Source organism: Dysidea avara, chromosome 8, assembly GCF_963678975.1.
Source record: "Dysidea avara chromosome 8, odDysAvar1.4, whole genome shotgun sequence".
NCBI lineage: Eukaryota > Metazoa > Porifera > Demospongiae > Dictyoceratida > Dysideidae > Dysidea > Dysidea avara.
Window position 1 is genome coordinate 17,987,637 of NC_089279.1, and position 26,835 is coordinate 18,014,471.

A 26,835-nucleotide genomic window follows, 5' to 3' on the forward strand; every position below is an offset into this window, starting at 1 on the left:
ACCCCAAACTACAGCGAAGCCTGCCTTAACCACAGAATATGGTGAACTCCACTTCTCACTAAGCAAATGAGCAAGATGTTTATAAGTGATGGTATCTGCCTTCCCCATGGAAAATACAAGTGGACTAATACAAGTTACATTGTAGCTAGCTGTGCCACAACAAAAAAACTAAACAAACTAGTATTTTTAAAAATTGCTGATATTTTAAAATACTAGTTATCAGTGTGTGTGTGTGTGTGCGCGTGCGTGCGTGCATGCGTGTCTGTGTCTGTATTAATGTACTTTTGGCATACATACAAAGCGCATACTTGTGTACATGACTATGATTGAATTACAGACATTGGCAGAAACTTATGGAATCAACTAAACAGAATTTTGACATGAACCCTGACACTCTGGAGAATTTGTTTGCAATGCAGCTACACATATGCTGACACCATCTCAGAGATGTCACATCAGCCAGTAAAGAATTGAGCATTGAAAAGGGCATCAATGAGGTGGTGGAAACATGGCAACAAACTATACACAAGTAAGTGTATGCAGGATATATACACATACGTAATGCTTTTTTTAATGTTCATATTTCTAGTGTTCATCAAGCTGTCATAGTCAACATCATGCATGTAGCCTATTAATGTAGATAGTTAAACTGGAACAAAAAAATAAAGGATTTTTGTTTGAGGAAATACCGTACCGAGGGAAAATTTGGCGCTGGTTTAAATTTGACGAATTTGACGAATGCGAAAATTCGCCAAATTTTTTCCCAGCCAAGTTTACGTGAAGTTTTTGCACGTGATAATTTTTTTTATAATTAAGCTACCGCGTGGTAAGCGAGCGTGAAAATGTCGATTTGGAAGTATTTTAAGCGTGTGCCTTCTGAGCCAGTTAAACGCGATAATGAAGGACTACCTGAACCCAGTGGTCCATTGAGCAAATCTGTGCCAGCGAAAGCTATTGAACTAGCTAATGCTCAAGTTAAGAAAGTGCGACTTGGCTTGAAGATCGAAACTCGGGACGAAGGCAAGGAGCCTGATGGAAGAGGAGATACCAGTAGCAGGGGTGGGTCGTATCTAATGCTGACACCCGCCCAGAGATACGAAATTGGCAAGAGAGCAGCGGAACACGGCGTTACGAATTCTATACGTTACTTCGCCGGCAAGTACCCCAAGTTAAAATTGAAAGAACCAAGTGTGCGGAGATTCAAGAACTTGTACAAAGATTTGTCAGGCGATCCAGACCAACAAGGAGCTACCATTACGACTAGTGACGAAGCGGGTGAAACTGATGGAGATGGTGATGAGGATGCTAAGCCCAAGCCGAAACCAGAGCCGATTAAGGAATTGCCACGGAAGAAACAGGGGCGACCACTTCTTCTTCCAGACGAATTGGACCATCAAGTCCAAGAGTATATAAAGGATCTCCGCAAACGAGGTTTGCCTGTTAATACAGCTGTAGTGATAGCAGCCGCTGAAGGGATTCTAATGAATAAGAATGCAAGCTTGATGTCAAAGAATGGTGATGGTGGTATTAAGGTCAAACTAACCGATGATTGGGCCAAGTCATTGCTCAAAAGAATGGGTTATGTTAAGCGAAAAGCCTGCAGCAAGGCTAAAGTTAATGTTGAAAGATATGACCAGCTGAAGGACGAATTTTTACTTGAAATTAAGGTGATTGTTACTATGGATGAAATACCACCAGAATTGATAATTAACTTTGATCAAACCGCAGTGAACTATGTTCCAGTGTCTCATTGGACCATGGATAAGGAAGGGTCTAAAAGAGTTGAAGTAGTAGCCAGAGATGATAAGAGGCAGATCACTGCAGTTTTTGCTGGTTCATCTTCTGGTTACTTTTTACCACCACAATTGATTTATGAGGGTAAAACCGACCGATGCCTTCCGCACTATGAATTTCCTTCATCGTGGCATATAACAAAAACTGAAAAACATTGGTCTAATGAGCATACGATGAGAGAATACTTTGAACGAATCATTTTCCCATATGTTGAGGAAAAGAGGAGTTCATTGAAGCTAAGCAATGATCAGCCAGCTTTACTTATATTTGACAACTTCAAGGCACAGTGTACACCTTCCATATTACACCTTCTTGACCAACACAATATCAATGTGGTTTTGATACCTCCAAATTGTACGGACAGACTACAGCCGTTAGATCTAAGCGTAAATAAAGCTGCTAAAGATTTTTTACGTAGAGAGTTTAGACAATGGTATGCAAAGCAAGTGTGTGTACAACTGGATGCTGCACAAAACATACCTGTTGATCTTCGGTTAAGTATTCTCAAGCCATTATGTGCAAAGTGGATTGAATTACTTTACCAGTATGTACTGGACAATCCATCCATTGTCAAGAATGGGTTCAAAGCTGCAGGTATCCTTGAAGTCATATAGGTGGTTCATTATGCTGACACTGTTGTTTTTATTTACTGTAGGATTATATTAGTAATTCATTTATCTGTAATTATGTAATTGAAAATTATTAATCAGCAATGATACAATTGAAAATTAATTGACAAGCAAGAATGAAATAATTACACTATTTACAAGGAAATAAAGACATATTTTTATTATTAAAACAGTCGATTAAATGTGCCCTCATGACTTCTTGCTTATATCGCAACTTGCTAGGGTTTTTACCATGAGCTATGGCAGTGGCATTGGCAATAGCAAACAATCCACAATCAACAGTGCCCTTTTGCTTTTGGCTACGAGAAACAGTTATCACAAGCTTACTAGATTTATTCCACTGAAATAAACTGAAAAGTATAGACTCTGTCTCTTTATCACAATAGGTAAACAACGAATCATATACCTTGACTTGATTAAGGGTACAGCCCACAGTGCTGGCAACTATCCAGTGGTGACAGGAATTACAGTGGATTATCTGTAGTTTATTCCTTGTCTCCTTCTCTGTCAAACCCAGCTGCTTACTTTGAAACAAAGTTGAACGGAGGCCATTTAACTTACTAAATTGTTCTTTTAGTAGGTGTTGCACTAAATTTATCTCATCATCTGACAATTCATTTCCCATTATGATTCCTTCAGAATCAAAAACCTTGGACTTTTTCATTGCAGGAGCAAGCACATCTCCATGTGTAAAATGTGTTAGGTCGACAAATTCAAAATTCTTTTCTTCATCTAGTGTAGTAGTGCTGCACTGAACCAAATCTTTGTCTGCCAAGGGCTCGGCCAAGGCTGGTTCACTGTCTTTGACCTTAGTGTTCAAACAAGGTTTTGTATCTGCGTCTGTCTCCATAGTCTCCTCAGTTTCACAAGTGTCAATAGACAAAATCTTAAATGATTTTCTTGTCTTTTGGGATTCCTCAAATTTTGGTGTACTGAACGTCAACGTACATGGAAGCTGAACTCCACCTTGCTCCAAATCAGCCGAGTATTCTCGATTTCCAGTTATCCTACACACAATATTTCCTCCTCTTCTTATAAATATAGAACAAACAGAGGATATTGTTCTAGGAACGTGTCCGACCACGTGTTCATTGTCATCAATCATCTTCATCATCGCCACTGCCTGCGGATCATGTCCATTACCCGTCTCTCGTTCACAAGAAACTTCCTCTCCAATAAATGGATTAGGCCATAGAGACTGATAGACGTGGTAGCCTCTAACCTTAGAAACTACGCGAAAAACGTATGCCATTTTCGTGTACAGTAACGCGCTACTCTTGTATAGCGCCCTTCAGTCCACGCATTGTTAATCATTTTATGAAGGGCGCGCGCAATGCAAGCAATTCGTCAATTTTATTCCGCCAAAGACAATCTGGGAGACAATTCGTCAAATTTTTCCCTCGTCAAAGTTTCCCTCTGTACGGTAATAGAATTGAACCTTAGACCTCTCATTTACCAAACCAGTACTCAAACCATTTGATTGTTTTACACATATTCACAGAACACCCAAACAAATACACTATACAGTCAAAATTCTGACAACTGATATTTACAGGTTTACATGGAATAGCATTGTGATATGTATTGGTGTAATGTCCGTTTTTACTTTTTTTTTTTTTACTTTTTTTCCTCTTCATATATAGATACATGAAGGGTACACAAGAGAGGTGTCATCCTGGGTTCAGTAGATGAGATAGTGATCACACTTGATGATAATGCAATGAATCTTCAGAGCATGTCAGCATCACATTTTGTAGGACCATTTGTTGATAAGGTTCAGAAGTGGGAGAAGTCATTATCCCATATCAGTGAAGTGGTGGATGTGAGTATATGAGACAACCAATACATACAGTGTGTGTGTGATACAAGTTATTGTAGGTGTGGATGGTAGTACAGAGGAAGTGGATGTACCTTGAGAGTATCTTCATTGGTGGTGACATCAGAGCACAACTACCTGAGGAGGCTAAGAAGTTTGACAATATTGATAAGACCTTCAAAAAGGTACATACCCATATTCAGTTACGTATGTAACATTTTGCACCATGTGCCAATAGATCATGTCTGATACTGCTAAGAACCCAAGAGTATTAGAGGCACGTCACAGACTAATAGGCTGCAGGAACATGCAGATGTGATGTACTGGTCTGGAGAAATGTCAGAAAAGCTTGAATGATTATCTAGACTCCAAGAGAAATGCTCTTCCACGTTTCTCCTTCATATCTGATGATGAACTGTTATCTATTCTTGGTAGCCATGAGTGTACTTGTGTACAGGAGCGCATGATAAAAGTAACCTTGAGAAATTGTGTATGTAGATCTGTACACAGAACTACTGTTTTTTAGATGTTTGACAACATCTCAAAGTTGAAGTTTGGTCAGGGCCACACAGGGGAGCCCCCAGCACAAACCATGACATCCAGTGAAAGAGAAGAGATGCAGTTCCGTAGTGCTGTTGCTGCGGAGGGTAGAGTAGAGGACTGGATGCAGAGCTTATGATAAGAATTCTCTGTTGTCCTGCCACAATGTCCTGGGAAACCAGAATTGGCCGGACAATTTCCAAAATTGACTGGACATGTGGAAGATAAATGCCCAATATGTCCACTATAGCATAGCAAATGAACATTATAGTGGTAAGATGTCACATGCCTTACTGCAGCTGTTATGTGGTTACATTACACTAGAGGGTTGGCATTGGTACATTTGTGGTCAATGTATACTATCTCCTGGCAACCAAGTGACTGTTATTGTTGATGCATGCCAGCTCAGCCCTTAGGCTCCTTCCTTGTGCTTTGATGGGACACAGTGTCTGGATAAATTGCATTATGGTCAGACATCTATGCAATTTGACCGGATTTTGTCCGGTATCCGGACATTATCATAAGCTCTGGGATGACTGCAGTACTGAATGAAATGAGAAGGACAAATCGTCTGATCACTAAAGAATCTATTTTCCGCTACTGTGAGAAGCCCCAGTTAGTACCATCAATTCTAAATAATATTATAGTCTATTTCTTGCATCTATTAAACTAGTATATTTAAATGAAGTAGGGATCCAAGCGATAAAAAGTAGTGAAACAAGAGATGAACGATGGTGTTACAGCATAGCTCTGTGAGAAACCCCATGTTATAACAACATTTTGTTTATGGCCAAAGTAGGAATTTTCCCACTGAGCTATGCTGTAATACCATATTCATCTCTTGGTGCACTACTTTTTATTACTTGGATCCTTATTTCATTTTAAAATATACTAGTTTGTTTAGTTTTTGTTGCAGCATGTGTGATTGTTCTATTAGGGTGACTGCTGCATAAGAGTATCTTGAGTCGGCATCCCACTTACCAAGTGGAGGTGTGGTCTTCCCATTCCATCGCTCTAAATTGTTAAATGGTGTGGTTTTGAAAGTTACAGGTATCTACTGGGTGTCCAGTACCTTTTACGTAGCGTAAGTGCTTTAAATAATTTTGTGGCATCTAAGTATGCTGCTCAAGGAAAGTGTTGGTACGAAAAATTGATACATGAAGAAGACGACAACCAGGCTGATTGAAGATAAAAGGAAAGACAAGGCACAGAGGGCACAAACTTGTCGCAACCCCAAAATGCACATGCCACTGGTGAGTTTGTTATTGTGGCATAAAATGTTGGCCGTACGCTGCTTCGTTTGGCATCCAGGAAGGCAGGGTACAGTAATACTGTATAAGTAGGGATCGCCCTTATAATGATGCGTGCCACCTAAAATATTGCCTTTAAAAATCATCCTAGAGACATCTTATGCAACAAAAATCACCTTTACGGAAAAATATTAGTCCATCAAGCACCAAACACAGCATTAAAAAACAAGAAAGCACTTACAGAGATGACCTGATATATAATTTCAAAATTGAATTTTCATCTGTATTTGATTAACAATTATTTTTGTGTATCATTAAGTATATGTTCCTTTACTCCTAAAGTACACACAGTTCTATTGTACAGTGTTATTTGCATGGTGTAGGGTGGAGTGGATGTACTGGTTCCAAGGTATGGTGATATTAGCTGCTAACCAGGTCTGGTGGACGTGGGAAGTTGAAGACACCTTCATGAAATTAAAGAAAGGAGATAAGAAAGATGGGACTAAAGAACTATTCTAAGAAGCTTCACACTCAAATTGGAGAAGTTGTTGTCAAGGTAGATATAAATGCAATACAGTGGAACCTCTCTATTACGGACATTTTGGGACCCAGAATTTTTGGCCACTTTTTGCTGTAATATAGAGGTTTTCCTCTTTTTCAAAGGTAAAAAATGTATTAACCAGACCTGTTGGGACCAAAATTTTTGTCCTTACTATGGAGATTTTTTCTACTGTGTCCTTAATTTGGCGAGTTTGTTAAGAGAGGTTCCACTGTATATGTATAAATGATATAAAATTTGTCTGAGCATTCCATTGTTTTGCCACATGTGTACATGTATTATAGGTTCGGTCTCAGCTAAGCAAGAATGACCGAAAGAAGTTCAACACTTTACTAATCATCGATGTACATAACAAAGACATCGTGGACAGATTTGTGAGGGACAGGTAACTTTGTATGTTTTGTGTTTGGTAAGGTCAATGTTTTGAAGCAAAGGTTGTTGTACTCTTATAATGTATCTAACAATCTTTTGTACATATTTTGGTTGTTTTATACAGCATTATGGATGCAAGAGAGTTTGAGTGGGAGAGTCAGTTGAGGTTCTACTGGCAGATGGAGCCAGATGAGCTGATAATCCAACAATGTACTGGATCATTTGGTTATGGATACGAGTATATGGGACTGAATGGAAGGCTAGTTATTACACCATTGACTGACCGTATTTATCTCACCTTAACACAGGTATAGTTTGTTATAACTGTCCATGTTATACATGTATATACTGTAACTGTGATGTGTATGGTAGGCACTTTCCATGCATCTTGGAGGAGCTCCTGCAGGACCTGCTGGTACTGGCAAGACAGAAACTACCAAAGATTTGGCTAAAGCTCTTGGTCTACTGTGTGTTGTGACTAACTGTGGAGAGATTTTTTTATGTACACGAGTCACTACACACACACACACACACACACACACACACACACACACACACACACACATGCATACGCGCACGCACGCACACACACATGCCTAAATTCTGTTCATAATGTTGATTAGAATTTATAATACTGATATGATTGTTAGTAAACCGATTTAATCATATCAAGAGTACTCTTGATCATATATGTTCATGTTTATGTAGGCTGTAGGGAAGATATTCTCTGGTTTGGCTCAATATGGTGCATGGGGATGTTTTGATGAGTTCAACCAAATCGATATTTCAGTATTGTCAGTTATATCCACTCAAATCAAAATCATCCAGAATGCACTCATCAACAACCTCAAGAAGTTTCAAGTAAGTCTTGAACAAGTTAAGTATAATTGGTCCTCATTTATCTGAATATGATTGCTCCTAGAGTTACACTAAAGTGTTCAGATAGGTGAATTTGCTAGGATATGTGATTTGTATACAGAGTTCCATTCAAGTTCTCTAAGAGAACATACTTATACCGTATTTACTCGATTTGTGCCACAGGGGTACTTACCCAAAAATAAGGATAAACCCCTTCGAATTGTGCCGCACTGCGGTATTATTCAAGGGTGCGGCACAAATTGAGTAAATACAGTATATACTGTAATAGAATGACACACTAGTGACACTCAAGAGTTACTTATGACATTCAAATAATTACGGTGTTCCGGTAAGGATAACCATGTATGCCTTGTACTATGCATCTATACCAGAAACAGCTGAGCTGTGAAAAAAGGGTGTGGCCCCCAAACAATGAGTAAAATAGTTGTGAAATCAAATGTGATGATGAATGGATTGCATTAACATTATTGCAGCCATTTCATGGCCACCACCTTTGATTTCACAACTTTTTTTTCACCTTGGGGACGTACTAAAACTCATTTTTTACAATTCAGTTATGTTGGTATAGATATCACTTCCTTTTGTAAGCTGAAGTCCCAAAAGCAGCTATAAGCTTGCCTTGGAACTGACTCTTTACTGTAAGAAGAATAGAAGTGAAGATAATCAAACAATACGGTAGTACTGTTCAAGTAGGGATCCCCTCAAAAGTGATGCTTTCCGCCTAAAATGCTGCCTTTAAAAACCATCCTAGAGACAATGGAAATCACCTTTGTGGAATAATATTAGTCCATCTAATATCAAATACAGCATTAAAAACACAGGTGACCGGATATAGAATTTTAAAAGATCACCGAAACTCCAATTTTTATCTGTCTGTCTGCCAGCCTGCCTGTACAGTTGCAAGGCTGGAGGCCAAATGAAGCAGCACATTTAGCTGAACTCTCTACAGTGTGACTTGTAACTCACTACAGGGCTTATTGTGACATAGCTGACTGCTCTAATAGGATGACTGCACTATTACAATATCTTGATCGTGCACTAGCTACATTGTAGTTGGTTTTTGCATTATAATCCAATGGCTATAAATCCAATTCTTGTAAATCGCTGAAAGTACTTTCTACGATGATTAATTGTTCAGTTTTTGGCTCATTTCCTTAAGCGTTTTGCCTGGGGTGATTGTTACACATTGTTACTTTTTGTGCTGTGTTTTCATGCACAAAGGTTTGAGGTGTGATACTTAACCTATCTATGTACTGATTTTCAGCTTCTTTCTATGAGCAGTTTACTCTGTAGGTATGACAACATATGTGACCCGCTGAGCGGAAACCGGTCTTTTCCCACATTCTTCAAATTCCATTTTATTGCCTTTCTGTTACCTATAGTAATGAAATAGTCAACAGCCAAAGTTTCAGCTGTTCGTGATAAATAGTTTTGGAGTTATAGTGCTAGACAGTACATACCGTTTGCTGTACAAACACAGATTTTCTTACTCCCATGAACAGGAGAATCTGGTGGTGTATAGGTTTTATCAATTTGAGCTTTGTTTCAGTACATACCGAAGTAATTGAAATGTGCATAAATCTTTTATATAGCATGCATATTGTTACCCAGTTTATTTCAATATGTTTTATAGCAAAATAGAATTTTGTGAAAACCAAAGGCGTAGGAATGATTTTCAGAGTGGGGGGAGGGGGGAAAAGATAGCCATAACCAGATGCAGTATAGGTGTAGGGATCCATTAACAAGGTCCCATTGATACGGCTACTGTTCCCAGTTCATACGTGTGTTTATATAAAGGTGTTGTGGAGCGTGTTATCACTAATAACCCTACACTTATACTGCATAGCTATCCTGCTATGCTCCTCTACACCTACTGCATATGTTCTTGATGCATGTATGTATCACATGAGAAATCATGGTCACATGAAGGTCTTCTCTTTATGCTAACTTTACGTACTTCACACTACAAAGATTACAACTTTAATTGTAAGAGGTCACGTGATGGACAGTCGATAGGCTCACGTGAGGTGTTTGGAAGAGTCAGTCGAGCAGAGGGCCAACAGGAGTTGTAGCTCGACTCTATTCAGTGACAGTTTGCTTTTTCTTAGGATCATAGATAATGAACTCAGTTATATTATTTTATTAAGATTGCTAATATTAAATAATATACTTTGTGTGTCAACCGGAGGCTCGGCTGCGGCCACCTGGGCTTCGAGTAGGAGGTACTACTGGGGTTCTACAACTTTGGAGGTCCTACCGAGATCCTGAAGAAGCAGACAGGAACGTGAAGGAGCTATGGACGCCTGCGTATCCTGTAAGAGAGAGGTTACGGAGGAAGAGAAGGCCATGGCGTGTGACCTTTGCGACAAGTGGGAACATGTAGGTTGTTTAAAACGTAGTGATAAGCTGACCGATGAATTGTATGATGCATTGGTTGGGTGTCGGTCTAAATCAGTGTTGTATGTTTGCACCCCTTGTCGAGCAAAGGGCACGATTACAAATCGTTTGCATATGTCAGAGTTTGAGCTTGCACGTACGCAAGATGCTAGACACGAAGAGCGGCTGGCCAGCGCGCAACGTGTCGACGAACTTAATGCTCTAGTTATGGAGCTACGTGATGAGAAGAAAGATCTCATTACCAGACAGACAAGTCTGGAAGGCGAGATACAGGTCCTCACTAAACAAATGGTGTCATTTCGGGGAAAGGGCAAATCGTCTGCTGAAATTGCAGGTGCAGAATTACAACCAGTTGTGGACAAGGTCGTAAGGTCAGAAAAACCCACTGAAGATACAAGTTTACCAGTGACCCAGACAGAAGGTAGCCACGACAGTGATGGCAGTGATTCTAGCAGTGATGCCTCCTATGCTAGTGGTAGCAATCAGAGAGGTCATCTGCCGAATAGACAGAGCAGAAAGTGTGACCCTCATCCACCGGGATTTCGTTCTCTTACTAGCAGAATAGACAAGTTTAGTGGCAAACGGGGTGACGATGATTTTGAGATATGGCTGTTAGACTTTACTGAAGCAACCAACGACTGTGGGTGGAGTAACCAGCAACGTGCCCGTTGGTTCTCATGGTTTTTGACTGGTCCTGCGAAGGCGACATGGCAACATACTGTGAAGGAACGCGACAAGGCTTCATGGTCAAAGATAGTGGAGATCTATCGTGGACAGTATGGTGTTCACCTCGACCCACGCACGGCCTATCAGAGATGCCAGGATCTACAGTACAGTCAGTTTGGGTCAGCTCAAGGTCTGCTGGACGCAATGCGTGATTACCAGCGCATGGCACCTCGTAAGTTAAATGATGAAACCCTGGAATCTATTTTGTGGAATAAGGTTCCACTAGAGCTCCAAAAAGAGTTGGGAGAGATTCCTGCTGGTTCTGTACAAGAACTTCTACAGAGACTGCTGCGTGCCAAGATAGTTATTCAAGAGAGAGCTAGACGGGGTGGTTCAGGTGAGAGAATTCCAAAGAAGGAAAGGCAGAGTGAAACTGTCTACAACAAGTTTGGCAAGGTCTCTCAAGACAAGAATAGTAGCAATAGTACTCCAACAAAGCCTAAGAACCAAGTAGAGATGTTCATGAAGGGTGTCAAGTGCTTTAAGTGTCAGAAAACAGGGCACATAGCCAGGAACTGTACAGAGTCTAAAACCAAATCATCCTTAAGGGTTGACGTTGATAGTCCGGAGACTGAGGAAGAATCTGAGTCCAGAGTAGATCAGGATGATGAAATGTGGATGCGTACAATATTATCTGAATCTGATACTCAAGCAGTAGCATTACAAGTGGCACTGAAAGGCCCAACTTATAAGGTAGACATTGTGGTTGACGGAATTAAGACAAGAGCTCTTTTAGACAGTGGTGCACAAGTTTCTTTGGCTCGACAGCAGTTACTACCTCACATTAAGCAGAAGAGTAACTGGTCCATAGAACAGTGTAGAGAAAGAAATTTCAAACTAGATGGACAACCTTTGGGTGCTGGTGGTGAATCACTGGGTGCTAAGGGTATTGTGGCCTTACAGGTCACAATTGAAGGTACTAATGTTTCTAAATGTGTACCCTGCTATATTCTAGACTCTTCAAAGCCTATTTGGAGGGGCGAACTGCAGAACTGTTGTTTGATCCTTGGTACTAATGCCATGGAGGATTTGGGCTACAAGATAATTGACAGCGTCGGACAGCCAGTGATGTCAAGCAGTCACGCAGAGTCAGCAGTGGTAAGACAAGTTGTTTTATCTCAAACCCTGAGATTAGGACCACAACAGACTAGAGTAGCTCGTGTAGAGCTGAGTGCCAATGATGATGAAGATGTAAGCAGCCAAGTAGGAGTAGTGACTCCTGATGAGTCTGTATTGGCCAGTGATTGCTGTGACCTTATGGAAGGATACTGGACTGGAGAGAGTGATTTTAACATTCCAGTAACTAATTGGGGTGTGGAGCCAGTTGTACTCACCAAAGGTACTGTCATTGGAGTTATTGATACTGTTTCTGTAGTTGAGATGGATGACAATGTTTGGAAAGATGAATCCTTTGGAACTGTTGCCATAGTGAACATGGGTAATGGTGACCGTGAGAATCTCCTTAAGACACAATTAACTGTTGGCAGAAACTGTACACCTGACCAGAGAGTAGCCATTATTAATTTGATGAAGAAGAAGCTTGATGTGTTTGCTTTAACAGACAAGGAACTTGGAGAAACTGATTTGGTAGAGCACTCCATAGACATGAGCGACACTACACCAGTTAAGTCTCCACCAAGAAGACTGCCATATGCTCTACGCAATGAACTTGAGAGTGAGTTACAACATTTACTAGATACAGGTTGTATTGAATCCTCAGGAAGCTCTTTTGCTTCAGGATTGGTTTTAGTCAGGAAAAAGGATGGTTCCCTAAGAGTTTGTGTGGATTATCGTGGAATTAACAAGAAGACAATACCTGATCAATATCCGATCCCTAGAATTGACGACCTAATTGATGCTGTTGGTAGATGTAAAGGAAAGATCTTTACCACACTAGATCTAATGAAGGGATATCACCAGATTAAGATGGCACCTGATTCTAGAGATAAGACTGCGTTTACTTGTCACTTGGGATTATTCCAATACAGAAGGATGCCATTTGGTTTGACTAATGCTCCAGCAACCTTTCAAAGGTTAATGAATAAGTTATTTAGTGGTCGTGACTGGAGTTTTGTTTTTGTATACCTTGATGACCTTCTAATAGTGTCCCAATCATTTGAGGAACATCTTGTTCATGTTGAGAAAGTGTTACATCGGTTACAGGAAGCAGGCTTACGACTGAAACCTCAGAAGTGTGCATTTGCACAATCAGAGATCAAATATCTGGGCCATACCCTATCACCACAAGGAGTAAGACCAAATGATAGTAAGGTGAGAGCTGTGAAAGAGTTTTCTACACCAACCTGTTGTAAAGAAGTGAAGAGCTTTCTTGGATTGGTGAACTTTTATCGACGCCATCTATCAAACCTTGCCGTGGTAGCTAGACCACTCACTGCATTGACAAGGAAAGATAAGGAGACAGGGTCAACAGTACCGTTTGTGTGGGATAGTCAGTGTGAGTCAGCTTTCCAAGAAGTCAAGAGGATGCTAGTTTCAGCACCCCTCTTACATCCACCTGACTTAGACAAACCTTTCTTTTTGTGGACTGATGCTTGCGGTAAAGGATTTGGAGCCTTATTAGAACAAGAAAGTGATGATGGTAGAAGATATCCAATTGCCTATGCTAGTAGACAAACTAACGTAGCTGAATCCAGTTATGCCCCTACTGAGCTAGAAGTGGCTGCACTTGTTTATACAGTGGAGCATTTTGAGGTTTACCTGTTGGGTAACGACTTTACTGTGTATACTGACCACAAGTCACTGGTCAGTGCATTTCTTGCCCATTTGAAGAACCAGTCTAAAGGGTTACTCGCAAGATGGTACTTGAGAATATCTAGATTTTTGCCCAAGATGAAAATTGAATATAAACCAGGATCAGCAAATGTTGTGGCTGATTGTCTTTCCAGAGCTCCTCTACCAGCTACTGAGGTCGCAGTATTGCAGATTTCTGAGAGTGATGAGTCACTGTTACAACTTGTTCGTCAGGAACAGAGACAGGATCAGGAATTGGTACAGCTCATGAATTATTTAGAGGATAGGTCCTTACCTGATAATGTACAAGCTGCCAGACACGTAGTGGGTCAAGCTAAGAAGGGTTTTATTCTAGTTGATGGAATTCTTTACTATGAAGGAGGAGAATTTCCAGCCAAGCGTCGACTGGTAGTTCCAGCTCACTTACACCAGAAGATTGTGGATGAACATCACGATGGAAGCTTCGCAGGTCATTTCTCTGTGAAGAGAATGAGCAAGAGAATTGGACGCTACTTTTACTGGAGAGGTATGAATGCTGATGTGTTGAAAAAGTGTGAATCTTGTGTGAGTTGTGCTTCTGTACAGGGTTGCAGTTTTGTGGGTAAGCCACTCCTAGTTAGTGTTCCTGTGGGAGGCCCATTTGAATGCCTTGGTATGGATTTTGTTGAGCTTGATTTAAGTGAAAGTGGGAAGAGATATGCTTTAGTTTTTCAGGACTATTTAACTAAATGGCCTGAAGTGTACGCTGTGTCTGATCACAAAGCAGAGACTGTGGCTCAATGTTTAATAGATCTGATTTGGCGGCATGGAGTTCCCAACAGAATTATACATGACAGGGCACCGGAGTTTCTATCAGATGTGTTGCAGGAAACAGCTCACTTAATGGGAATTACTCAATTGCCTACTTCTGGTGGACACCCTCAAACAAACGGTCTTGTAGAACGTTTTAATAGAACTTTAAAACAAATGTTGGCTAAAGTAGTGACCAGAAGAGGCCGTAATTGGGATAAAGTGCTTGGAGCTGTCTTGTTTGCCTATAGGAGTACTCCACACCAATCAACTGGTGAAACACCATTCTACTTGGTGTATGGCAGAGAGCCTAATCTCCCAACAGCAATGAATTTTCATGTACCTGTGACTAAGTTCCCTGTGGTAGAAACAGATTACGGTGTTGCTTTGGAAAAAGAGCTTAAGTATGCCCGATCACTTGCTAAACAGAATCTGGAAACTTCTCAAAAGCAACAGAAGAAATACTATGATAAGAAGGCAAAGGGCAGTGATCTCAAGGTTGGAGATTTGGTAATGCTTAAGGTACAACCAAAGTTCAAACTTGACAAACAGTTTCAGGGACCTTTTGTAATTGTGTCACTGACTAATACGAATGCTGTCATACAGGTAAAGGGAGATGAAGATGGTGAGACGATGATTGTGTCTAGACAAAGGCTTTCTAAATGTAGTGTACAAATGGCTAAAGCAAGACCATGGTTAGGCCAATCTGGTAAACTCAGAAAAACAAGAACTGTAAGAAAACCTAAACCTCGCCAATCTAAGTCTGCTCAAGATGCTCAAGTTGATGTGCAGGACAGTGCTATTGATTATAGAACAAGATCAGGACGGACAGTTAGAAGACCAGCAAGACTGATAGAAGATCGCCATGATGGGCAATCTTTTAAAGGAGGGGGAAGTTGTAAGAGGTCACGTGATGGACAGTCGATAGGCTCACGTGAGGTGTTTGGAAGAGTCAGTCGAGCAGAGGGCCAACAGGAGTTGTAGCTCGACTCTATTCAGTGACAGTTTGCTTTTTCTTAGGATCATAGATAATGAACTCAGTTATATTATTTTATTAAGATTGCTAATATTAAATAATATACTTTGTGTGTCAACCGGAGGCTCGGCTGCGGCCACCTGGGCTTCGAGTAGGAGGTACTACTGGGGTTCTACAAATAGTTGTTATCCGCAAAGTGAAACATCGTTACCTTTAAGGAACTAAAAGCTGGGATGTCTGTTCTAACAGGTGTTTCCAAACTAAGTGTACATCATGTGAATACCACACTGCGCTTACGGTTGGGCACTTTCATTTTCAGCATCCTTGTATGTTTCTCTATAGACTACTTGATAAATCAACTTCACCAAATTCTTCGTAATTTCTGGTTTAATCGTGAAGTCAGCAAATCCCATACACTCGCGCACTACAGTGAGACTGCCCTCTTAGATCTGTTACCATCCTCATTTTGGGTTAAATCTTTCCCACATCATAAAATTCCACGGATGTGGCACTCTTTCTGCTGTTTAAACTTCTCACTGCACGGGATCCAGGAAATATTTGAATAACAGATATCATGTGCAAGCATAACAGAAATAAAATTACAGGCGCTTTTGTGTTTAAGGGGGGAAAAACATGCTTTTGAAAATAGTGTAGGGGCCATGGCCCCCATGGTTCTGGCGCCCTTGCATGGTGAAGTGAAAACAGCTAGTTTTTGTTCAGCAGGTCACATATTGGTGTTAATTTTCATGAAATAGTTGTTAATAACTCCACAGCTGTGTATTATATTTACCCAAGGTTTGACTTTAAGCCTCCCTTCTATGTGTTATGACAGCTTTTGTAAGTGTGGAAAAAGAAAAGAGAAAAATTTAAACCAATATTTGCAGGTTTGTATCTCGGGAACACCTGCAGCGATTATACTCAAATGTTGTAATATTAAAGATGGAGTGCTTTCCATAGCAAAAATTATCTTGTTTTATAAAGACAGCATGGGATCTTGTATGTATGAAAATTGCATTATTGTTTTTCCTGTCAATAACACCCTGGGTGGCACGCCGGCTTCTCAGGCTGCATGACACACTACTGTGTGTCTTGATATGCAAAATTCACAGAAGAGCCTTTATATGTTTCTGTCCTATTCTATAGTTTGAAGATGTTGATGGACAACAGGTGGGCATCTTTATCACAATGAACCCTGGTTATGCTGGTCGTACTGAACTACCAGAGAGTAGTGTGAAGGCATTGTTTAGACCAGTAGTTGTGATTGTACCTGACCTGATGCAGATCTGTGAGATCATGTTGCTCTCTGAAGGATTCCTCATGGCCAAGGTTCATAAATATATGTTTTTTTTTTAAATTTATGGTGCATGGTATGCATATGCATAATTACTACCAAGATAGAGAGAGAGAGACACACACACACACATATATACATGCGCATATACATGAACTGTCTGTTATCTCAATAGGTTCTAGCAAAGAAGATGACAGTACTATAAGTTTAGCTAAAGGACAACTCAGCAGACAATACCATTATGACTTTGGGTTACGTGCACTAAAGGCTGTACTCGTGATGGCTGGAGAGCTTATAAGAGAGGATCACCTGATCTACAAGAAGTGAATTATAATTAGGGACCCGCCGATTATGCTGGCATAATTATGAGCATAATAGGTGTCTGAAAGCATTGAGCATAATGCTAGCATAATAGGTAGAATATTTGTGTAATAGTATGAATTATTGCTTATCAAAATAGCTATCACAGAAAGATCGATATACTCTAATAGAACAGTCAGTAACTCTAATAGAACAATCACATAGCTGACTGTTCTATTAGAGTATATCGATCTTTTCTGTGATATGCATTTTGACAAGTAAGTTTGTGCTTCAGCCACTTATTATTTGTGACCGGATTTCACATAACAAGGCTTCCACACACACAAAATCAAACTTACGATTTTACCAGAAATGGATTGCTGGTCTAATACACTATCATATTTCACACTGTACTTCCTTCAGCACTGACAAGTCTGGTTTCTGTAGCAGCTTTCTTCCGACCCTGTCAAAGCCACGAGTGTGAGATTGGCACCATTTAATGGCCATGGCTTTGTGATAATGGTGTGTAGTGAGCTGGGACTTCACAGAGAGCTCGCCAATAGTGTTCTCAGTCAATTTGGAGTAATTTGAGGGCCATGGAGGGCCATGGAGAGCCCAAACTTGGCCTCTGGACTCCAATCGCCTTCTTACTTCATTTTATACCCGTATATTAATACCACCGTCCACCCCCACCCTCCCACCCTATTACTTCCACCTCTGATATTATTACCCGCTCGAAAAAAGCTGCTCAAAACAGGGCAAATTTTGGGTATCAGAAATGTATACACCCACTCAGTGATAGCTAGTGAACAGATGAACAATTGGTGCAAATTTTGTTTGCACAGCTGTAGGCACTGGGAAGTTATTACACAATGATTCCTTAAAATCGCCATATCTCCTAACAAAGCTTTGTGCGTCGAAGCCTTGTTTTGTCAAATTCAGTCACATTTATCCATAAATTGGAAATTATTAGCAGAGCATGAGAACTGAGGCATAAATAATTGGGCATAATTTGAGCATAATGGGTAAGTATTGAGCATAAATTTAAGCATAATAGGTAAATTTTTGAGCAGTGCAGCATAGCATAATAGGTAAAATTATGAGCATAATCGGCGGGTCCCTAATTATAATGAATCTTATGCCCTTGTTTGCATTCACGCTGTGTTTCATTTTAAGTTTTGTTTGTAAATATACATTGTCCATACATATTTGTGACTGGGTGCTGAAAAACTGGTCTTATGGCCCATAACAGCAGATTTGATTTTTCACCATGAACACAAAGCTACATGAATAAACTATCAAATTTCAAAATCAGCTAGACTTACATAAGTGGTCTGCTTTTGCTGGCTGCTTTTCCCAAACACAGTGACAATCTGTACAAGCGGTCTGGGGCCCTAATGGAGTTATGGCCAGCCTGGGGGTGGCTGTATGTGGTTGTACAGCTCCATGGTGTTGAATAAAAGCCTTTACTGTAAATGTCCTTTCATTTTAGCCAGTTTTGAGACATTAACTTGTCCTATTACTACACCTTACAGCCTCTTGCCCTCCTCTGTTTTGGAAAGCATCCATTGTACAAGTAGCCAATAGTTTCCCACCATTTTAGATAGTTTTTAAAGAGATGATGATTGTTCAAGTTCTAAGGAATTGGTGCAAAACAGGGAAAATTGGGTACACATAGCTTCAACCATTGGAAAGCTACAACACACTGAATACTTAAAACCGGTATTTCTTTAAATAGGCAATAAGACCGGTTTTCCCAGCCTAGGTGATGTGTGTGAGTACACATATATCTTTGATCCTACATGTAATTATAGGATGTGGTGCTAATGAGAGCTCTACGTGATACGAATTTATCCAAATTTGTGTTTGAAGATGTTCCACTGTTCTTGGGGCTGATCTCTGACTTGTTTCCTGGACTAGACTGCCCCAGAGTGAGATATCCTAACTTCAATGATGCTGTAGAACAAGCACTGGTGGACAATAAGTAAATGGAATTTAATGTTTCAAAATGTTGCATCATGCAGATATCTACACTACATTCTGCTAGTGAGTTCTCCTATACAATGTACAAAATCCCCTTAGAAGTTGTTGAGAGACATCACTATTTGGGAGTACTTTTAGATAACAAGTTGTCATGGACCCCTCACATAAATTCAGTGTGCAATAAAGCTAATCGTCTACTGGGATTTTTGCGAAGAACTCTCCACCATTGTCCACCTCACTTAAAAGAACATGCATATAAACAGATTGTCTTGCCATCTATTGAATACTGCTCTTCTATCTGGGATCCACATCAACAATCACTCATTCACAAGTTAGAGATGATACAACATCGTGCTGCACGTTTCGTGTTAAATAGACCTTGGAGAAGGAATCATAGGGACAGTATAACTGAAATGTTAGTGGAATTAAAATGGCCAACACTGGAAGATCGTAGGAAACAGGCACGTCTGATGCTGTTGTTTAAGTTTGTAAACAAGTTAATTTATGTTCCAAATCAGTATCTGCCAGTGTTATCTCCTGCAACAAGTACCAGGGCAAACCATCCCTTGAAGCTATTACAGTTGTATGCCAGAACAAATCGATATAGTAACTCTTTCTTACCAAGATCAATACCAGACTGGAACAATTTAGATATGGAAGATCTTGACAATATAGACTTACTTACTTTCAAAAACCGTTTGCAAAATGCATAGACACTAAAATTTTGTTTTTGTACATTAGCGATTTACCCAATGGGTTTTGCTAATCAATAATAATAATAATAATAATAATAATAAGTACTGCCACAGCAGGTAGAAACTAATATTAATGTAGTTTATTCATATATCTGAATTTGAATTGTGTTCTCTACTTAATTTGAATGCTCCACTCTCTGTACTAGTCAGTACACTATACATAATGTAGTTATACAGTCCTCAAGATTTATATGCAATAAAACAGACAAAAATAAGCTGATTTAGTTTTGTTGTATACAGGTGGATTAGGTGGTACAGTTGTATGAGACAATGTTAACACGTCACACTGTAATGGTTGTGGGTCCTACTGGTGGTGGAAAATCAGTTATCATACACACCTTGTGCAGGGCACAAACCAAGTAAGTTTTAGTCAACACACGTATTTACAACTTTTTTGGTTATCACTTTAGGCTGGGATTGGTCACAAAGTTGAACATTCTCAATCCCAAGGCTTGTTCTGTGATAGAACTGTATGGTATTCTGGATCCAATCATAAGGGACTGGACTGATGGACTGTTATCAAACATCTTCAGAGAAGTGAACAAACCAACAGACAAAAATGAGAGGAGGTATATTTTGTTTGATGGTGATGTGGATGCCTTGTGGGTGGAGAACATTAATTCTGTCATGGCCGACAACAATCTCCTTACTCTAGCCAATGGTGAACGTATCAGACTACAGAAGCACTGTGCCCTACTAGTGGAGGTACATACAAGATCTGTATAATTAGGAATGTGTGATATGCACATTCAGTACACACATAGCTATTTGATAATATACACAAATGTACCTATACAGGTTTCAGACTTACAGTATGCTTCACTAGCTACTGTGTCACGTTGTGGTATGGTGTATGTGGACCCCAAGAACCTTGGATATGTTCCATTCTGGGAGAAGTGGGTGAACAGTATTCCTAATGAGAATGACCGTAAAGAATTGATGAAGTTATATGAGAAATATGTACCACAATGTATCTCAATGGTACTGTAGGGTATTGTGGAAGGTCGACAAGGAGATAAACTGAAAACCATTGTGCCACTAACTAATCTGAACATGGTAGGTTGAATGTACACATAATTGGGACAGGTAATGTATGACAAAATTACTTTCTCTTCCAGGTGACCCAATTAACAGTTATGTTAGGTGCATTGCTCCCTCTTCCCACTGTGGAGTTAGGAGGAAAGGAAGGAGATGGACCAAGCATGGGAAATGGCAAGTGTATTTACTATAAAGTGTATAAAGATCCTTATTTATAGCTTCATAGTTAATCTACATTGCCTCATGACACTGTGACTGCTCTATTAGAGTATCTTGTATCCAATTTGTATTGAAAGAGATGAGGGGAGGCACGCGCCCCCCTCTCCCCGGATCCGCCACTGATAGGAAAGTCATCACGCTACTGTGAATCAACACTTTTGGCTGTCAGCAAATAGAAATGGGACACAAAGAAGGACAAGGTAAGGCCATGATGCATGCATTGTATGTACTGTAGTATGCCAAAAGGCACATCTCGGGACGAAGCAACATCAAACAGTGCAAAATCAAGCCCATAACCTTAGCCGTTACCTTGTCTAAAGACATCAGGCAGGCAGGCAGTCAGTCAGTAGAAAATTCAATTGAATTAAAATAGTCGCAATCTATTGAAAGCAATTAGGGTCATACTGAAGGCACTTTTGGGTTTGGTTATACCACCTAACCAATACTGCCAAGGCGCCAGGATGGTATTGTAAAACTTGTATTCGGGTGATATTTTTGGCCAGAAAATCCCAAACATCCATGATCCCTAATATAGAGTACTCTCGTACTGTATGATAGAATTGTTTATCATATAGTACGAGAGTACTGTTTGATATACAATTCATTTGTATATTACACTGTAGGGGGAAGAAAGGTAAATTACGGTGAACATTATGAACAAAATTTATAAAAGTATTAGTTAATGTAATATATAAGATTGCTATGTTCATTAATATTATTATTATGCTCAGTTGAACAGTCAGTTAGTTTACCATAATGATAATATGGTATAGTCAACATACGATATATGTGACCGGATTTCACATAACAAGGCTTCCACGCACACAAAATCAAACTTACGTTTTTACCAGAAATGGATTGCTGGCCTAATACACTATCACATTCCACACTGTACTTCCTTCAGGACTGGCAAGTCTGGTTTCTGTGGCAGCTTTCTTCCGACCCTGTCAAAGCCACGAGTGGGAGATTGGCGCCATTGAATGGCCATGGCTTTGTGATAATGGTGTGTAGTGAGCTGGGACTTCACAGAGAGCTCACCAATAGTGTTCTCGGTCAATTTGGAGTGATTTGAGGGCCATGGAGAGCCCAAACTTGGCCTCTGGATTCCAATCGTCTTCTTACTCCATTTTATACCCGTATATTAAGACCACCATCCACCCCCACCCTCCCACCCTATTACTATCACCTGTGATGTTATTACCCACTCGAGAAAAGCTGCCCAAAACAGGGCTAATTTTGGGTATCAGAAATGTATACACCCACTCAGTGATAGCTAGTAAATAGATGCATACTTGGTGCAAATTTTGTTTGCACAGCTGTAGGCACTGGGAAGTTATTACACAATGATTACTTAAAATCGCCATATCTCCTAACGAAGTTTTGTGCGTCGAAGCCGGGTTTTGTCAAATTCAGTCACATATTAGCATATGCATTGAATTGTTAATCTATAGCTATATTCAAACTAGCTACACATACTTATATCACAGTTTATGAAAAAGTAGCTAATATCTTGTAAAAGTGAAAGCATTCAAAACCTAACTAATATATGTACTTAAAGAAAATGTTTGCTAGTCAGCACACATTATCATTCTATGTCAATTGTTTCTCAATGTCAATGGCCAGATTTCTATAGCCAGCAAGCTTCAGTGATTCAAGTACCTTCTCCCAGGTTACATCACCACTCTTTATGAATTCTCTGATCATTGCATCTCGACATTTCTCCACAATATAAAAGTTTGACTGCTCAATTCGAGGAACAATGTCACCGTCAACATCATCCAGTAGGAAAACACACAACTTCTTCCAGTCAGAAACTGTACTGAGCTGTGTGGTCAGAGTCACATTGTTTGGCTCTACATGTCATAACAACAATTATATTAATATTTACATAGTAAATAATGACTCACTTGACATAAATCTACTGTTTTTATGTTTAGCACAGACATCAGTGCTGTTGCTTCCTCCACCAGCAATGGCTACATTACGCCAAACACATAATACAGACTCTTTTGCTTCCATTTGAACACTTGCATATAGTGATAATGCGCGTGTCATGTGGTTCACTCAGTACGCAAGTGTTCAAACGGAAGCAAAAGTCTGTAAACACCAAAGTGACCAAACAGTTTTTTTTTGCCTCTACAAATTATCACATTAGCCAATGAGGCTAATGAGTACACACTTATATTTTTAACTGACAGCTAGTGATCTAGTAAAATACCTGATTTGTATATATAGCTTCTAAAATAGAAGTGTTTATAATCTTGCAAAACACTACTGCAACAATTACATGTGCATATAAGCAAGGATTCATTAAAGATATAGTTATTTGCCTAACTGTACTCACACCACATTCCAGCATTTATTACCAACTAACTTGATTTGGCTCTTGTGTCTTGGTTCGGGTTGCTCTTGGGTAGTGAAGATGCATTTAAATCAATCTATATATATACAGCAATAAAAAGTTCCAGTGTTAAAATTTATAACTACAATTAATGCACACTGTTTATTAGTTACTAATTGTATGCAGCTAAGATCATGTAATATAAGGAAGTTAGTACAGTGGAACATCAACTATCCAAACACCTGATAATTAATTAGTCTATGAAGCTGTAGTGACAATTGATAAAGTCCTATGCATACTCTTAGACTTTTCATTGCTCTAATGGAACATCTACCATCAGTCTATAATATAAATAAAAATACTGCTCATATTTGGACAACTGGGGTTTCATGTATATACAATAAGTACAAAAGACTGCAGTATAGTATAACATACGAAAATAGGGTCAGCTCAAATGATTTGCTATGGAGACCAACACATCACATATAAACAATTACCTGTGATTGTGTTAACCAGACAGTTTGTTCTACTGTCAATTTAGATTTTTTGTCGTCACATTTTATAAACTTGATTGTACTATCAAACTGTTTTGGCAACATAGCCAAGTGCTTCTCATCAACTCTACCACATTGACAATAAAATCCCAACAAAAGCTGTTCATTTTGTAGTTGAAGATGATCACATGCTTTGTTTAGTGCTTTAATAAGTATTGTTTGTACTTCATAATGAATAGCTGATGAGGTGTCTTCATGCCTTATTTGAACTTCAATGTATCCCACTTTGTCAAACAGACAAACAGCATGGCCTGTGTCTGTAGTGTGAAAAGTTATCAGGTTACTGTAAGTGTGACGTATTTTCTTTGTAGAGTGTAGTGGCAGTTCCCAATTCTTTGGTAAGTTTTGAAAAATCTCCACAATAAAGCAGCAGAAGAATCCTTGTGGTAGAGGACACTGTGAAAACTGAACCAACAGTTCACTGTACTGAAGACTACCATAATCCTCAAGAATGTTATAACCAGAAGTGTAGCTTGGTAACACACATGGCATAAAGTAACTATCTTCAGTGAGTGGAGCAACTATTTTTAAACAGGTTAACAACTGAAAAAAATATTCAGGTGGGATATCTGTACTTAGTTTTATTTGATGGATTAATGACTTTTGTAGTATACCTTCATGTTTAAATTCTTCAATGGCTTTTTTATCAAAACCAGCTCTTTTGAATGTGATCTTAACAATACTAGTCAGTTTATCAAACAACCACTGGTGGTCAGTGATCACATACTGGGACATTCCAGGAACATCATGATAGTAGAGTAGGATTCCCATCATGTGGAAGAACAACAATGCACTTTGTATTTCTCTTTCATTTTTACTAAGACCTCCTTGTTGGGAGATTTTAATTACACTTTCGTATAAAACAAACTTGAGATTTTGTTCAAGGGTATTTTTTTGTATTTGTAGCAATAATATAAACCATGTAATAGGCACATCATAGATATCTCGTTTTTCTACTAGTTCATGTATGCAACTACGAATCAGTTCAGCAATGGGATCTTCTTTGTCACTACCTGCTGTTGTGTTATCAACTGGAAACAATATGGAATTGTTCTCATGTTCCCATAAGAATTTCTCACACTTAAATTCATGTGCAACAATTTCTAATTTCTTTTCTATGCTTTCTATATCTTTTTTACTTGCTTTGTCTGCATGTGTACCTACATAACACCGATATGAGTTGTTTCCTTCAATACCTTCAGTTTTGTTAGGTAGTATTGGGGGATTGATTTTAACACTGGAATCTTTCGAGGATGCCATAAGAAGTTTAACAAGATCTAAGTTTGTCATACTCAAACGATAAGGATCATATGACTGCTTCCCATCCTCACTATGAGCAACCAACACTGGCTCATCCAGACTCTTTGCTCCTCCTTTCATATTGAGGATAATGAAAGTAAGAGCAACTGAACTCTTGATAGCTGGAAAAAGACTGATAAACTCCGGCTGACCACCAGTGTCCAACAGGTTGATCATGTTCCACACTTTTCCTAGTAATGGTGTACCACGAGAAGTAAGAGATGCTGCAATATCATTTTCCACTGCAACATTTGGCTTTGACTTAAATAATGGCAATCCTATTTGGGTTTCAGATGAAGAAGGCTTCTTTTCAATGGATGACAAATAACTGTTAAGTTGCGCCAGCATTGTGTCATGGTTCATCTCAATCCACTGAGATTCCTTTCCTGATCCAAGTACACCAGCTTGTTTTACACTAATAATGTTTTTTGATGTTGCCACTCCTGTGCTATTGTGATATGGCTCAAATTTCTTTTTATAAAGCAAGTTAAGAAAGTTTGTTTTTCCAGCTCCAGCTGAACCAGTGAAACTAATAGTTGTGTATGACAATCTTAAAGTTAAACCACTAGATTTTGCTTCTTGAATTTTATCCATTATTTCTTGTTTCACTGTTAAAATAAATATGTATTAGCTACCATACACAAACAGGAAAAGATATAGCAAATAGAATCATCAAATATCAAGACTGGGTTTGAACATGACACAAAACACATTCAATAATTGGCTGGCTACAATGAACACTAAACCAGAGTCCAGCATATTTTTTGAAAGCTTTGTGCTTACTTAGTTAGAGCACAAATTATTTTGTCAAAATCTTCATTGGATCAGAGATGTGTCTTTTCCGTAGAATGTCTGTATCATAGACAATTCTGGGGAGAGTGGGAAGGGTACTGGCCTTTCCAAGCTGTCATGAAGTTTATGTGATATTTTAGGTCAAGAAACCCCAACCCTACTAACAGTACTATACTGTACTAGATGATTTATGACTTTCAGATACTGTAGTGAGTACTTAGCACATTACTAAGAACTCCATCTTTCAATTTCCTCAGCTTCTTTGCTCTCAGCATAAACCCACAATTGAGTTTTCCATATTAAAGCTGTTTGTCATAGTTCTTACATCATTATCCACTTAATAACCCAATTAAATACACTTTGCAGTTTTCCACATGTACAGGTGATTTTACCAAATGGCACATATTAGCTATAGCATGCTTTGCCTTATGTATACTAGGGGGGCAAAAAATTATAAATTTAAACAAGTAGAATAGGGATCGAAGTTGTGATTCTGAAAAAAAAAAACTGCGTAAAAAAGAAGTTATAGGGATGGTGATTCACAATACTGCTTAATACATCAATACAAGCCAAGCAGCTTGATTTGTGTACATTGAATTTAAGATTCCTATTTCAACTGTTAAAATAAAAAGCCCAAATAGGAATCTTAAATTCAATGTACACAAATCAAGCTGCTTGGCTTGTATTGATGTATTAAGCAGTATTGTGAATCACCATCCCTGTTACTTCTTGTTTATGCATTTTTTTCAGAATCACAACTTTGATCCCTATTCTACTTGTTTAAA

The 26,835-nt window shown here is 39.2% G+C and overlaps 3 protein-coding genes and 1 pseudogene across 3 annotated transcripts; 3 read left to right on the top strand and 1 right to left on the bottom strand.

Moving 5' to 3' along the window:
* Window positions 1-4,082: 4,082 nt before the first annotated feature.
* LOC136264823 (dynein axonemal heavy chain 10-like) lies at window positions 4,083-4,558 on the top strand. Its single transcript, XM_066059589.1, has 3 exons — window positions 4,083-4,245; window positions 4,302-4,424; window positions 4,478-4,558. Exons 1-3 carry the CDS (start codon window positions 4,144-4,146, stop codon window positions 4,556-4,558), a joined length of 306 nt encoding a protein of 101 aa, XP_065915661.1. The 5' UTR covers window positions 4,083-4,143.
* Window positions 4,559-4,561: 3 nt separating this feature from the next.
* On the top strand, window positions 4,562-19,057 carry LOC136264824 (dynein axonemal heavy chain 10-like; annotated as a pseudogene).
* Window positions 19,058-20,048: 991 nt separating this feature from the next.
* On the top strand, window positions 20,049-20,533 carry LOC136264825 (dynein axonemal heavy chain 10-like). The gene is made up of 2 exons (XM_066059590.1): window positions 20,049-20,166; window positions 20,218-20,533. The coding sequence occupies exons 1-2, from the start codon at window positions 20,078-20,080 to the stop codon at window positions 20,531-20,533; spliced, it is 405 nt and encodes a 134-aa protein (XP_065915662.1). The 5' UTR covers window positions 20,049-20,077.
* A 1,968-nt stretch (window positions 20,534-22,501) lies between these two features.
* Window positions 22,502-25,995, bottom strand: LOC136263295 (uncharacterized). Its single transcript, XM_066057807.1, has 4 exons — window positions 23,903-25,995; window positions 23,439-23,502; window positions 22,972-23,040; window positions 22,502-22,917 (listed from the first exon to the last, which is right to left on the bottom strand). Exons 1-4 carry the CDS (start codon window positions 25,850-25,852, stop codon window positions 22,655-22,657), a joined length of 2,346 nt encoding a protein of 781 aa, XP_065913879.1. The 5' UTR covers window positions 25,853-25,995; the 3' UTR covers window positions 22,502-22,654.
* Window positions 25,996-26,835: the final 840 nt, after the last annotated feature.